Source organism: Panthera onca, chromosome A3, assembly GCF_046562875.1.
Source record: "Panthera onca isolate mPanOnc1 chromosome A3, mPanOnc1 haplotype 2, whole genome shotgun sequence".
NCBI lineage: Eukaryota > Metazoa > Chordata > Mammalia > Carnivora > Felidae > Panthera > Panthera onca.
In genome coordinates this window covers 38,632,751-38,647,229 of record NC_138341.1, presented here as the reverse complement: position 1 = coordinate 38,647,229, position 14,479 = coordinate 38,632,751, and the positions used below count along the sequence as shown (strand labels likewise).

General features: G+C 45.1%; 2 protein-coding genes and 1 pseudogene across 3 annotated transcripts in view; 2 read left to right on the top strand and 1 right to left on the bottom strand.

The window, feature by feature from the left end:
- The window catches only part of EIF2AK3 (eukaryotic translation initiation factor 2 alpha kinase 3), a 66,241-nt gene extending 64,490 nt beyond the window's left edge, over positions 1-1,751 (bottom strand). The window contains exon 1 of the mRNA XM_060655559.3: positions 1,188-1,751. Within this exon, the coding sequence (XP_060511542.2) occupies positions 1,188-1,495 (308 nt within the window). The 5' untranslated portion in view covers positions 1,496-1,751. The remainder of the gene's footprint in view (positions 1-1,187) is intronic.
- A 201-nt stretch (positions 1,752-1,952) lies between these two features.
- RPIA (ribose 5-phosphate isomerase A) overlaps positions 1,953-14,479 on the top strand; it is a 75,271-nt gene continuing 62,744 nt past the window's right edge. The window contains exons 1-3 of one of the 2 annotated variants that reach the window (XM_078444694.2): positions 1,953-2,673; positions 4,996-5,149; positions 5,233-5,258. In XM_078444694.2, the coding sequence (XP_078300820.2) occupies positions 2,596-2,673; positions 4,996-5,149; positions 5,233-5,258 (258 nt within the window). In that variant the 5' untranslated portion in view covers positions 1,953-2,595. Of the gene's footprint in view, positions 2,674-4,616; positions 4,700-4,995; positions 5,150-5,232; positions 5,259-14,479 lie in introns of those variants that run through there. The other variant, XM_081795237.1, reaches the window with a different exon arrangement.
- On the top strand, positions 8,983-12,520 carry LOC132671851 (eukaryotic translation initiation factor 4B pseudogene; annotated as a pseudogene).

The following is a 14,479-nucleotide window of genomic DNA, read 5'->3' as shown; positions in this document are numbered from 1 at the left end:
TCCAGGAAAGTTAATTCATTAGCAAAATCTATGAAAATTTTGTCAAATGTTTGCTATTTAAAAAGAAAAAAATCTACATACAAATGTTGCAAAATGTTGCAATAGTGCCCAGAAAATTTTGGTATTATCCCAGGCGTATAGATTGAGGTTCTGATATTTAACTGAAAATGAAATCTAACTTGTTAGGATCTAGTAATTGGTATATTACAAGCTTACAATACTTTCTAATACAGTTCCTCGCCCTCTCTGGTTTAATTTACCTAATGCTCCTTCTATCACTCAGTTTGTTAGAGGGGACATCACTTTTTCCCCCACTTGTGCTGACATTAGCTGCCTGCAAAATACTTTACTATTAAAATGTCTTACATTTGTGTACAGTCTTTGAAAAGTGTTTAAAAAGATGTAGCCTAACGTAACATTTTTAAGGAGGCTAAGCAAATCAACCAAGGCCGTATCTTAAATGTTTACATCTCTTAAACCCTCTAAATATCAAAGAACTGCCAAAATTCAAGACCTACCCACAGCTCTTAAACTTTGATGTGTACAAGAGTTGCCTGGAGTGCTTGTTAAACCTGCAGATTCCAGGTTCTTAGCCCAAGAAAGTCTAATTTGGCACAACTGGGGTGGGGCCTAAAAATCTGTACAGTTAAGCAGCATCCCAGGTGATCTGATGCAGATGTTCTGCAGATCTCAATTAGAGCAACACTAACCTCACCCCTGGTCCAGGGGCCAGCCACTACAGGGGTGTGTTTAAAGGGAATTACAGAAACCTCTTTGTAAAGTCCCTTCCCCGAACAGCTATCACCCCAGCCGGGATACTGGGGTGATCCACAGAAGACAAAAAAGGGGAGGGAGTCCCTGCAACATGAATCAAGTTCGAAAACAATGAAAGAGGGAGAGTGCTGTTTCTTTCCCACCTTTGCGCTCCATTCCCTGAGCATCCCCCAGACACCTTCGAGGATGCTGCATTTGCCCGCAAGCGAGGACGGGGGAGAGGCCAGTCGCTGGCCTGGGGGATGGGAATGTGGCTCTGCGCTCACCCCTCCCCCCCGGGTCACCGCACGTCTCCGTGTGCTAGAGGCCACTGCCGAGGGGGAAACCACGGACCCCATAGCCTCCGCGAAGCGCATGCGTAAACAAGTGGACTCCCGGGTCGCCGGCCCGGGCGCTCAGCCCGCGCCGCTCACCTGCCTCGCGGCTGTAGCTCGGCCTCGTCGTCAGGCTCCGGCTCCCGCGGCTCCTGCTCGACCGCGGCAGCCGGCACTGCCTCGGCGTCCTCCACCGTCACCTCGGCCGCAGCCACGGCCCCCGCAGCCGGCACCCGCGCTGCTGAAGTGGGAGCGGCCGCGGCGCCCAGGCCGAACGCCGCCTCCACCTTCGGCGCGGGGAGGTCGGGGGCGCGCCCTGCGGCCACCGTGCCAGCCGCGAGCCCCAGCAGCAGCTGCAGCAGCAGCAGCGCCCGCACGAGCGGCCCCGGGCGGGTGGCGCGCTCCATCAGCGTCCCACCCCGCGCGGGGACATGGAGGTGCAGCCGCCGGCGCCTGCTTCTCCCGCTGCTAAAAGCCCCTGACCAGGACGAGGACGCACTAGGGACCCCGCCGCCTCCCCGACCGTCTGGGCTGCCGAGTGGAGCTGGCCCGGCCACGTCTTAGCCCGGCCTCCGCCACCGCCACCCGAGTGACAACCTCCCTCAGTCATCGCCCATTGAACAAACTTTCAGCGCGTCTCTTCTCTGATTGGCTGCGGCCACCGCCACTCTGGAGACCTAGGTTGGTCCTGTTGGAGAAGGTGGGCTTTTCCCGGATGTCAACATCACGCCTACCAATCAAATCGTATTGCCGTCTTCCGGCGCCCGGCCCACTCCCGGACGCGGTTACCAATGAGAAACGGCCCTTCCCGCAATCTTCTTACCTGATTGGTAGGCCTCTCAGTACCCGGAATACATTTCCCCGGAGCAGATTGGCCATCGCTGTGGTTGGCCTTGCCCCTCAAAATGAGGCGCTAGAGCAGACTTGAAGATCATTGGTAGAAGTGGATGCTCCTCAAAGGTCTGAGATAACTTCTTCTTGATTGGTTGGAAGCGGCACTTAATACGTGGCGGATTCTGACTGTGGAGAGGATGGTCCCAAGTGAAAGAAGAGTGGGAAGCGAGTCCCTGGTGGCCGGGAGGCGGCCGACCTTAAAGGAGCTGCCACTGTGGCTCTTCTAAAGCCTGGTCTGTTTGGAAAAGCAAAAGCGAAGTAGGGAAAATGAGTGGCGGTACAAGACGTGTGGTCCCCAGAAGTGGAAGGGGCAGGACGGGCTCAGCAGAGTATCCTGCTTGTGGTCGTGATGGTGCTGAGAATTACTGCCTGCTAGAGATGCCGGCCTATAGAGGATCCAGTCTCCCTGACACGCCCCCTTCCCTGTTATAAAGGAGAAGGAGTCCAGGCCCTATGCGTCGACTAATTTCTCTAAAGTCACACACCTACTACTTGCGAAACGATGACTTTAATCCAAGCCTTCTGACCCTGGTCTGGCATGCTTTGTACCTCGCTTATAGGGCTCTGACGAAGAAAGATAAGACTGCAAAAGGTCAAACTGGAGAAAATTTGAATGTTCATCTCAGGCGATGGACCTTTTCATACGGCAGTTAAAGAGACCCTGAAAATTTTTGAGCAGATTGATGAAACGGTAAGATGCGTCCATCAGCAGTGTATTCAAAAGAATAACATCAAAGATGAGGAAGGTAGCTGGGAGGCTGTAGCTGGGAGGCTATTGCCTCATCAAAACTCTGAAGTTTTTTTGAAAAATATTGGCATACAAACATTCTCTAATTTCTTCCGTCCTAAAGCAAAACAAACAAAAAACCCCACTTCCTCTTCCACCTCCTGCCACACTTCCTTGCTCTTCAATACAGCAAAACTCTCCAGCATTCTAAACATCTTGTCTTCAATTCTTCTCTTCCTCCCAAACACACTACAGTCAGGCTTTCAAGCTCAAGTCCACCAAAACTGCTCTCACTGAAGCCATCATTGCTAACTTAAAAGGACAACTCTGTCTTCATCTCATCATCTGTATTTAACCCAGTAACTCAGTGTTTCCTGTGTAAAACACTTTTCACTGGTTTTCCTGCCCCACAGGCCAGGTTATGACCCTCATTGGGCCTCATTTTATCTGAATCACCTCATTAAAGGCCGTATCTCCAAATACAGTTACGTTCAGAGGTACTGGGGGCAAGGGCATCATAGGAATTTGGAAATGGGGGAAGGTACACACTTCAGCCCCTAACACTTGGATGCTCAAAAGACTTGTTCCTTCACTTCTTTCAAGGCTCTGTTACCTTGCCAGTGAAGCCTCTCTGGACCACCCTTTTAAATATTGAAACCCCTCCTATAGGTCACTTCCTAAACTCCTCCCCTGATTTATTTCTCTCCTTAGACCTTAAATACTGTCATTTTTTTTAAAGTTTATTTATTTTTGAGAGAGACAGAGACAGCATGGGTGGTTGAGGGGCAGAGAGAAAGAGGGAGAGAGAGAATCCCAAGCAGGCTTCATGCCATCAGCACAGAGCCCAATGTGGGGCTCGAACTCATGAAACTGAGAGATCATGACCTGAGTGGGAACAAAGAGTTGGACACTTAACTGACTGAGCCACCCGGGCACCCCAGGACTATCATTGATATATCTGTTTTGCTTATCATCTGTCTCCTTCCACTTCTCTGTAAGTTCTAATGAGGATTTGCTCTTTGATATATTCCTAAATAGAGCCTAAAACAATGCAAGGTGTTTAGTAAATGTTTAAAAAATATTTATTGAATGAATGAATGAATTCATTCAATAGAAGGGAAAGAAACAAATGGACAGGAAGAGATTGTAGTTGCTGTAGATAGAAGGGAGTCATTAAGGAAGCAAGATCCCAGAGTATCAGGGGAAGCAAAGGTATGCCTTCCATGGTGAAAGGTGAAGAAATACCCCTAAAGAATAACTTATTTTGAAAAAAGAAAATACATGAGAGAGTTCAAACTAGCTGACCATGGTTTATTCAACAAAACAGGAAATAAAATCTCTTGCCAAAGTGAGGAAGGTGTGAAAAAATTAACTTGAGATGAAAAATGATTGTTGACTACTTGTAATGGCCCATTTGAAATTAGCTAGTGTATATATGTTAGTGAACCTTATCTTCATGGTTTTTTAACTTTTTCAAAAAATGATCATGGCACGAACAGTAATCCAAGCTAATGAGTTAGGAGTCTGCTTGCCACCTGCAATTGATGTGGAAGTTTTGTTCCTTCACTTCTTCATTACTATTCAGGGAGTACCATGGGAGTAAGGGTGTGAGCAAAATAGGCATGGTCCCTGCCCTTCTGAAGCTTAACATTTATCTGGTTAGGGAGACAGCCACTATTTTAATAATCACACATATATTTATATGATGAAAACAAGATAAGTGCCAAGATGAAAAGGCACAGACAGAAGAGCACAGTGGTGGAAAATGCCAGGAAGGAGGGTCAAGCTTTATACTCAGAAAAAAAAAAAAACAAAAAAACAAAAAAAAAAAAACCATGCAAATATTTCCATTTTGGAAAAAGAAGAGTCATGATCATGAGTCATGGTCAGCTGACTAGGAAAATCACTTGAAGGAGGGAAGAGAATAGCTGCCAGTTGGGGGACAGCATGGAGAGTCATGGTAGCTGCCTGGGAACCTTGGCCTATAAGTGTGAGTTCCTCAGGGAAGTGTAAGAATATTTGGGACCAGGAAGGATAGCTGATCAATAAGTCTGAGCCACAAAAGGAAGCTGGTGTGCTTAAGTATCGTAGCCTGGGGTTGCCCAGTTTAGAATTGACATTCTAAAACTGAGCATGGTCCAGAAGGTGAGCAAGGCAGGCCAGCGATTTAGAATCCGAGGCTCAGTCTGTTAGCAGAGAAGCCTGTATCTGGTGCTGCCTGAATTTGCCCTCTGTCCAGAGCTTTCCTAAAAGCCCCACTGAGGGACTTCTGCTTACCTTTCCCAGGCCAGGACCATGTCAAATCGTCATCTGGAGCCACAAAGGAATCCTACTGGCACTCTGAACAAAACTGGGGTTCTGCTAGTGAGGATGAAGGAGAGAATTGGTAACCCACTTCATCAAAGTATAATATGTATACCTATGGAAAGTGCCTGCTTGGGTAAGTTTCAACAGGTGTATACGCCAGTCGAGATAACCGAACATTCCCACCTTGCCTGAGAACTTCTTCGTGTCTCCTCACAGGGTCCTTCTTCCACCCCAGGCTGCAGGTAATCAATGATCTGTCTTCTGTCACAGTAGACTTTCTACAATTTTTAATGTAATTGTACAGTATATACTCTTTTTGTGTCTGGCTTCTTTCACTCAGCATAATGTTTTAAAAGTCAGACATGCTCTTGCATGTAGCAACATTGTATTCATTTTTATTGCTGAGTAGTATTCCATTGCATATTGTTGTAACATTGGGAGATTTCCAATTTGGGGCTACTGAAAATAAAACTGCTATGAACATGCATGTAGAAGTCTCTGTGTACATAGGTGTAGTTTTTATTTCTCTTTAGTAAATGCCTAGAAATGGAATATTGGCTCATGTCGTTGATGTATGTGAAGTTGGTAAGAATCTGCCAAACAGTATTCGTGCTCTGGCTAGATCAGTCAATCCCCGAGTGAAGGATGTGAGAGTATAAATTTTTGTTTTAAGCCATTGCATTTTGGGATGGTTTCTTACACAGCGTTATTATGGCAATAGTCAACTGATATGGCACTGTGTAGTTCACTGTGTGGCAAACTCTGTTGGGTGCCTACCCATATAAATTCTTCTCTTTGCAAATGCTTTGACTAGCAATTTCACTAGAGAAGATGTGTCAATGTCCAGGGCTGCCTGGGTGGCTCAGTTGGTTAAGCGACCGACTCTTGGTTTCTGCTCATGATTCGTGAGATCTAGCCCAGCGTCGGACTCTGTGCTGACAATGCAGAGTCTGCTTGGGATTCTCTCCCCCCCTTTCTCTCTGCTCCTCTCCCGCTCTCACTCTCTCTCAAAATAAACAAATAAACTTAAAAGCAAAGAAGATATGTAAATGTCCAATAAGCCAAACTGTGTTCCACCGTGGTTTCACTCTATACTCCTACCGGTGGCATACGAGACTCCCAAGTTGTTCCATACCCTTAACAACACTTGATGTTGTCAGTCTTTTAATTTTTGCTTTTCTTGTGAGTATGCTGTGATATTTCATTGTGTTTTTGGTTTGCATTTCCCTGATGACTAATGATTTTGAGCGTCTTTTGATTTTGTGCTTGTGAAACATTTATACTCATGTGGAACTCATGCCCTTCACCTGGGGGTTTGATCTAGCCAGAACACATTTTTCTTCTGGCCATGGCAGAAACACAAGAAAGATGAGTGGACATTACAGGGCCTCTTAAAACTGGAGTCAGGGGGCACTTTGGTGGCTCAGTTCGTTGAGTGTCCAACGTTTGATTTTGGCTCAGGTCATGATCTCAGGGTTTGTGGGTTCGAGACCCACCTCAAGCTCTGTGCTGTGTCAGAATTCTCTCTCTCTCTCTCTGTCTCTGCCCCAACCCCACTCATGCTTTCTCTCTCTCAAAATAAATAAGTGAACTTAAAAAAAAACAAAAAAAACTGGAGTCAGAACTGCAGTACTGTTGGGCACATGGGTGGCTTAGTTGGTTGAATACACAACTCTTGATTTCAACTCAGGTTATAATCCCAGGGTCATGGGATCGAGTCCTACATTAGGCTCCACACTGAGCATGGAGCCTGCGTGGGATTCTCTCTCTCTCTCTCTCTCTCTCTCTCTCTCTCTCTCCCTCTCCCTCTGCCCTTCTCCCCTGTTTGCATTCTCCCCCCCCCCCCCCCCCCCCCCCGCACAAAACAAAAAATAGGACTGCAGTACTGGCACTTCCACTCGCATTCCATTGGCTAAGGCAAGCATATGGCCAGGCCCAGTATCAATGAGGCAGGAAAATATGCCTCTTGTGAGAGAAACTGCAAAGTCACTGACAAAGGGCATGGGTACAAGATTTCAGAGAGCAAAAATCCAATCTACCACAAGTGCTGTGCATGAGAGTCATAGATTAGATCTGTGCCTGAATCTAGCATGAACAGTTGCTTCAAAGCAATACACACAATGTAGATATCACTCCGTATCTATTAGGAAAAATACTATTTGGAAAAAAAGTATCAAGTGCTGGTGATGGTGTAGAGGAACTGGAGCCCTCATCTCGGCTGGTCTGAAGGCAAAAATGGTAAACTGTTTTGGAAACACTTTGGCCACTTTTTATACAATTAGACATACACTCACCAAAAGACTTAAGGGTCCATTCCTAGGTTTTTACCCAAGAGAAATGAAAACATTTGTTCACACAAAGACCTCTATGTGAATGTTTAGCCGGGTTCCTCATTAATTTCCCAAACTGGAAACACTGAAAGTGTCTATCAACTAGTGAATGGATAAACAAGTTGCAGTTCCCGCCTTGTGATGAAATGCTACTTAGCAGTAAAGAAGAACACCACACATGTATATTTCAGACCTCTGCTTTTATATGTTTGCTAACATCCCCGGAGCCAAAGTATGCCACACTGCCAAGTGCAAAGTCAAAGGGCAGAGAAGCAGCATAGCCATATACCAAGAGGCCACCACTGGAGTAGAGATGTGTATTAGTACCGCAAGGCAGAGAAGATTTGTGACCGTGCTTTATTCTACCACACCCACCATGAATTCCCTTATCTGAGTGACTGAGTCTAAAGAAATGCATTGAGGCTTCAGCGGGATAGTAACTGATAATTATCAACTCCTGAATTTACACAGTTCAGTCCAGTCCTGGACAGATATAAACGATCGTTTCTGGTCCCCTTGGAGATCTTTCCAAAAGTGGGATCTGCAGGCATGTGCACATAAACGCAGAAACAAATCCCTACACCCACACATGCAAATGTATATGGGCTGTGTGTGTGTATATATGTCCAGTGTCCAGTTATACATGCCTGTCCTCTAAAAAAGGTGAGTCTCAGATTTTCAGAGGCTAAACTCTTAAGGAGAAAAAGGAGGGGCACCTGAGTGGCTTAGTCGGTAAAGCGTCGAACTCTTGACTTTGGCTTCAGGTCATGATCTCATGGTTTGTGGGATCCAGTCCCACGTTGGGCTCCATGCTGACAGTGCAGAGCCTGTTTGGAATTCTCTCTGAGCTGAATTCAAGAGGCAGACACTTAACCACCTGAGCCACCCAGGCACCCCGCATTTGTGTTTATTGAATTGGCACCAAATAATACTATTTTAATTGTTATAAGCAACAGAGAAAAAGTAAGTTGTATATATATATATATATATATATATATATATATATATATATATATATAAAAGATTCATTCCTGTCAAATAAAACCCAAAAAAACATAGTATCCTCTAAGAGCAAGTGTTCTACATGGTTCAAATAAAGAAAAATGATGGGAGAATCAAATCCTCATACCACATATAATTTTATGAGTGGGCCAGACTGAAAACTGTATCTTAGCTATCAGTATTTGGTCAAATGCTTCCAGCTCTGATCTAAGAGCTGGTTTTAGACCACATCTCTCACTGAGAATGATGGTAAATTAGATTAAAAAAACAAAACAAAACAAAAAAAAAACCTTTGAAGGTATCAGAAAGCAACCAAGGCATCTAGGACTCAAAGGGCTAAGAATAGGAAAGAAAGAAAATATGAGATCAGAGGAGTGACATTCTCCATCATTCCCCCCTGAGACATTTGCTGAAATTATAAGCAAAAAGTGCAGGACCTAGACCTAAGCAGAGAGGCGCATCTTAGGGAGCTTTTAGGAGTCTCAAGGCAGAACACAACGTGGAGTTCAGGGCTAACAAGAGAGCCAGGACTGGAAGGGCTCAGATTTCAGAGAAAAGAGAATTATTGAAAAGTGAGTTAATATTCCACCCCCTTTTCCCACCAAGGCATTTGCTGGTTCCTTAGCCATGCACCATGCAGGTAAGGTATCAAAAGCCTGAGCAGAAAGAAGGAGATAATAGGCTGACAAGTGAAATGGTCTCATCAGGCTTAGGGAGTCAAAAAACAGAAGCCAAGGCCCAGCAAGAAGTGGGAACTCTGAAAAACACCTCCAGCAGAGACTCTGGACAGTCTGCAGATGGAAATAAAGATAAAGTGGAAATAACTTGCCTTTAAAAAGTAGCCTCAAAATACTATATACCCTTATTGGATTAGGGTGACCTGCCCCTATTCTTTCTGCCAGGAGAAAGTTAAATGATCTTTGGAGAAGGAAAACATATAGAGCTCCTACAATTATTCATACACAGTGGTTAGCATTTGAACAAAAAAAATCTATCAGCTATGAAAATAATTATGATTAATATCCTACATGCTGTTGTTTCCTCCATGTCATTTCATGGTTCGATAAATAGTTCGTTTCTTTTTTCGTGCTGAATAATATTCCATTGTCTGGATGGACCACAGTTTATTTATCCATTCACCTACCAAAGGACATCTTGGTTGCATGTAGGTTTTGGCAATCATTAACAAAGCTGCTGTTAACATCCATGTGCAAGTTCTTGTGTGGGCATAAGTTTTCAACTCCACTGGGTAAAAGGTAAGAGTTTATTTAGTTTTGTAAGAAACCAACAAACTGTCTTCCAAAGTGGCTGTACCGTTTTATATTCCCAACAGCAACGATTTAGAGTTTCTGTTGTTCTGCTTCCTCACCTTTGCCAGAATTTGGTATTGTCATTGTTTTGGATTTTAGCTGTTCTAATAGGTATATAATGGTATCTCATTTTAATTTGCGTTTCCCTAATGACACATAATTTGAGCACGTTTTTATATGCTTACTTTGCCATCTATATATCTTCTTTTTTTTTATGTTTATTTATTTTTGAGAGAGAGCACAAGCGTGGGAGGTGCAGAGAGAAGGGGGACAGAGGATCCAAAAGCAGGATCCACACTGACAGCAGAGAGCCGATGCGAGGCTCCAACCCATGAACCGTGAGATCATGACCTGAGCCAAAGTTGGATGCTCAGCCAACTGAGCCACCCAGGCGCCCCTGTATATCTTCTTTAGTGAGGTGTTTGTTCAGGTCTTTTGCCTATTTTTTTATTGGGTTATTCTTTTTCTCTTTGTCGAGTTTAAGAGTTCTCTGTATATTTTGGATAACAGTCATTTCTTAGGTATATCTTTTGCAAGTGTTTTCTCCCAGTCTATGGTAATGACAAGTTTAAGGCACGAAAGATTACTAAAAAAGAAAGGGGGCATTTCATAATCATAAATGGGCCAATCGCTCTCCCTCTCCCAACGTGACAGCCCCAGCAAAAAAAGAGTAAGAAGGGGAAGACTGTCTCCTTAACAGACTTTCTGGCCGAAGATGGGGAACTGGTGGAGGAAGCACCTATGTCCCCAGACCAGTCGGCTGGGCTGAGGAGACAGATAACCTGGAAGGAGATATTTCAACCACTCGACACAGTCATGATGACCATATGTATAGGATTCCTCCAATTGACCATTCTATCTGCCCACTGCTCCAAGGGCTGCTCAGGAACCCAATATCAAGCAGGCCCATCTTCCCAAATTTCCACCTGCACTGTTTCTCTAGGGAACTTGCCCTGTGCTGTGACAGAAGACTCCATTAAGGAATTCTTTGGAGGATTCGATATCACTGCTGCTGTACCTTTACCATGTGAACCCAGCAACCCAGAGAGGTTCAGAGATTTTGGTTATGCTAAGTTTGAGAACCTGAGTTTGAATTCCTTGCTCAGTGCCCTGAGCCTCAAATGAAGAGTCTCTATGTAACAGGAGAATCTGAGGGGATGTTGCTGCTCAAACGCAGGCTAAAAACAGGAATGGCCATTTTTGGGGTGGAGACAGAAATCAGAATTCTGACAAAACAGATACACACTGGAGGGCCCATCTTGCAACAGACAGCTTTGATGACAATCTGCCTAGGAGAGGTGATGATAGCTTGGAGACAAATGTCAGGACTGTTATGATGCAGGCCAGTATTGTGATGGGCATTGGGATGTGGTACCGTCGTGGCCCGCACCAGGATATGGATTGATATGGGGGCTGGCATCACTGTATCACTATGATGACGGAAGCACCGGAGACTATGACGGAAGCTATGATTCCAGGATAGGCAGGACAGAAGAGCATTTGGTAGTTGGTACCACAGGGATGATATCCACTGAGGAAGAAGGGACCGCTATGAAAACAGATATGACAGAGGAGATGATGGGTCATGGGGCTCCAGAGATTATTGCTCTCAGGATGGTTATAAGCATGATGCCTTTAGGCACACAGGTCCCCCCAACAATCTGAGTCAACGGCCGTGGGGTACTTCCAAGGAGGCTAATTCCTCTGCCAGCAGCACACAGTCCATTTGAACAGCCTATGGGATGGCAAAGCCTGTCGACATAGGCGCTAGAGAAGTGGAAGAGTGGCTACAGAAGGGGCAGGAGAGAGAAGGAACAGAGGAATGTCAGCTGGATGAAGCAAAACTAGAATGTCAGCCTTGGGAGAGATTCCAAGATGGCAAGGTGAAGAAACTCAAGAAGGGGAACGGTTGAGGACAGGAAGTGAGTCATCATGGACTGGGAACTTAGCCCCATTTGGCAGACATGAACAAAGAACAGAGCATGAGAAGTCTCTAGAAAACAATCAAGAGGAAGATTGTCACTCTCCAACTTCGAAACCTCCCAAACCTGAACAGCCTCTGGAAGCAGAATGCTCCAGTGCAGTGAAGTTCTAGCCATCCTGCTCCATCTCAGAGCTCAGATGCCGCAGCAATCCCCTACCGGGGGTGGGGGGGTTCCTGCTCAACCATCTGAGAAAAGATCACCATGGAAGGATGAACTTGAAGCACGTGGGATGAATGTCCCAAAAGGTCAAAGTGGGAACTCCAGCTGTGGTTCAGGAGATGAGGGAAGAAAGACCACTGGAAGGAGTCACATAGGAAAGATGGCAAAATGGGTCAAGTTCCCCGATCTGCACCTGAGCCAAAGAAACTTGAAGAAAATCTGGCCTCCAAGTTCAGTTCTGCTGTCTCTGTTGTCTCTGCTGCTGCTGTCTCTGTTGATGGTGGAGATGAGAATGAGGGAGAAGATTACACGGAATAGACCTCTACATTCTGTGCTTCCTCCTACCCTTTCTCCACCCTGGGACATTCAAGAACAAATCAAGCCTCTACCTAGAAAAGATAAAATAAGACTCACCATTTCCTGGGGAGAAAAGAAGGGGGATCAACTTACCAGGATGATTTCATATTCTGGGACTGGGGGATTTTTTGGGAGTTGGGACTTCCTGTTTTAACATAGAAAGTCCTGGGGTGCCTGGGTGACTTTGTTGGTTAAGCATCTGACTCTTGATCTTGGCTCAGATCATGATCTCACGATTCATGAGATCGAGCCCCACATTGGGCTCTGTGCTGACAGTGTGGAGCCTGCTTGGGATTCTCTCTTTCACCCTCTCTCTCTGCCCCTCCCCCACTTGCCTCCTCCCTCCCTCCCTCTCCCTCTCTCTCTCAGAACAAACATTTTTTTAAAAAATAATAAAATAAAGGGCACCTGGGTGGCTCAGTCAGTTAAGCGTTGACTTTGGCTCAGGTCATGATCTCATGGTTCATGGGTTTGAGCCCCACATCGGGCTCTATGCTGATGGCTCAGAGCCTGGAGCCTGCTTCAGATTCTGTGTCTCCCTCTCTCTCTGCCCCTCTCCTGCTCATGTTCTGTCTGTCTGTCTGTCTCTCTCTTAAAAATAAACATTACAATTTTTTAAAAAATAATAAAATAAAATAAAATAAAATAAAATAAAATAAAATAAAATAAAATAAAATAGAAAGTCCTGTGCAAACTGGGATATGTTGGTCACCTTTTATGGTGGCAAAAGACCAGGGAGCCTGGGTTCCAAGCTAAGCAAAGGCTTCCTTGCAGTCTCTGGTTTCCTCCGTCTTCCATGCTTACATCAATACAGCCTCAACTCCGCTCACCCTGCCTAGTAACCCGGCTTACAGCTCTGGTGCCTGCCTGCCCCTCCCTTCAATGGCCACACAGCCAGTACATCTACTGTCCTGGCAGCTGGATTCCATCTGTCTCTCAAGGGTTTTGTATTCAAAAGAGGGAGAAGGTACAGCCTTTTCCTGCTAAAAAAAAAAAGAAAAAAAAAAAGGAAAGGAAAGAAATATATGTATATATTTCTATGCCTCTATTTCTGTATCTCTATATCTCTGGAAGAAGAAAACTGGTCACAGTTTTTGTTTTTGGGAAAACAAACAAGGTGGCCAAGGCACAAGGGTAAGAGATTAGGAGGGAGGCTTTTCCCTTTTTTAGTAGCTTTATTGAGATATAATTCACATTCACCTATTCACCTATTTTAAGTGGACAATTCAGTATTTTCTAATTTTTGACAGATCTGTGCCACCAGGAAGGAGACTTTTTAAAAATATATTTATTTTGAGAGAGAGAGAGAGAGAGAGAGGGAGAGGGAGAGAGAATGAGTGGGGGAGGGGCAGAGGGAGAGAGAGAAAGAGAGAGAGAGAATCTTAAGCTGGCTCCACACCTAGGGCGGAGCCTGACACGGGGCTTTGATGCTTCCGGGATACATGCAATGAAAAGTCACATGGGGCGCAAGCCACACCCCAAACAGCAAGACCCCTCAGTGTTTTCATTGGTTGGGTGACTTTTGTTGCCAACCATCAGAGAACCGAGGGGAGCTCCTCCTATGACTGGGATCCAGTCTTCCCCCTCTTGCATCTCCAGGGACCTGCTTCTTTGCAGAGCACTGATTTCAGCATAGCACTAGATCAGGATTTTCAGTTACTTGTCACCAAGCATGGGTTCCTGGGATAGCACCGTGTACAAGGGGGTGATCATACATTTGGTCTCACAACTCCCTCCAACACGGCACAAGTTAGAACATCTTCAAAAAGGTGTTTATGTTTATCTTAAGTGTTCTTTCTAAATTCACTCTGATTTGCAACAGTGAATCTATGTTACCTGTGTATTTTTTAAGTTAAAAATAAGTTAAAATTTAAGGCCTCCTACAGGAAGCCTTCCTGACTCCTCCCTCATTTCCTCATGATAGTTTTGGTTCCTTTAGTTTCCATAAAATCCACCTCTAGCTCACCTCTAGCACAGAGCTTATTCTAAGGTATTTTAATCACCTGTTTAATTACCTAGGTCCCCTTTAGACTGTGATTTCCTTAGGGCAGGTGCTGTGCCTTTCATAACTGGGTCTCTAGGGTCTTGCATGGAGCCTGGTGCACTGAGCCTTCATCTTTCCAACTCCCCTAAAGTGTCCTGCTTTTCACACCCAGCTCTGTCAACAACTAACCTTACCACACCGATTCTCAAAGAACCCAAAGAAGACTTCTTCTCTTCAATCGGCTGGCATATCTTACTAAGCCCTGAGTACCCAACTGTATGCAATAATATGAGAAAGTGAGGATTCCAGAGGGACTTGAACACACCCATCTTAGGA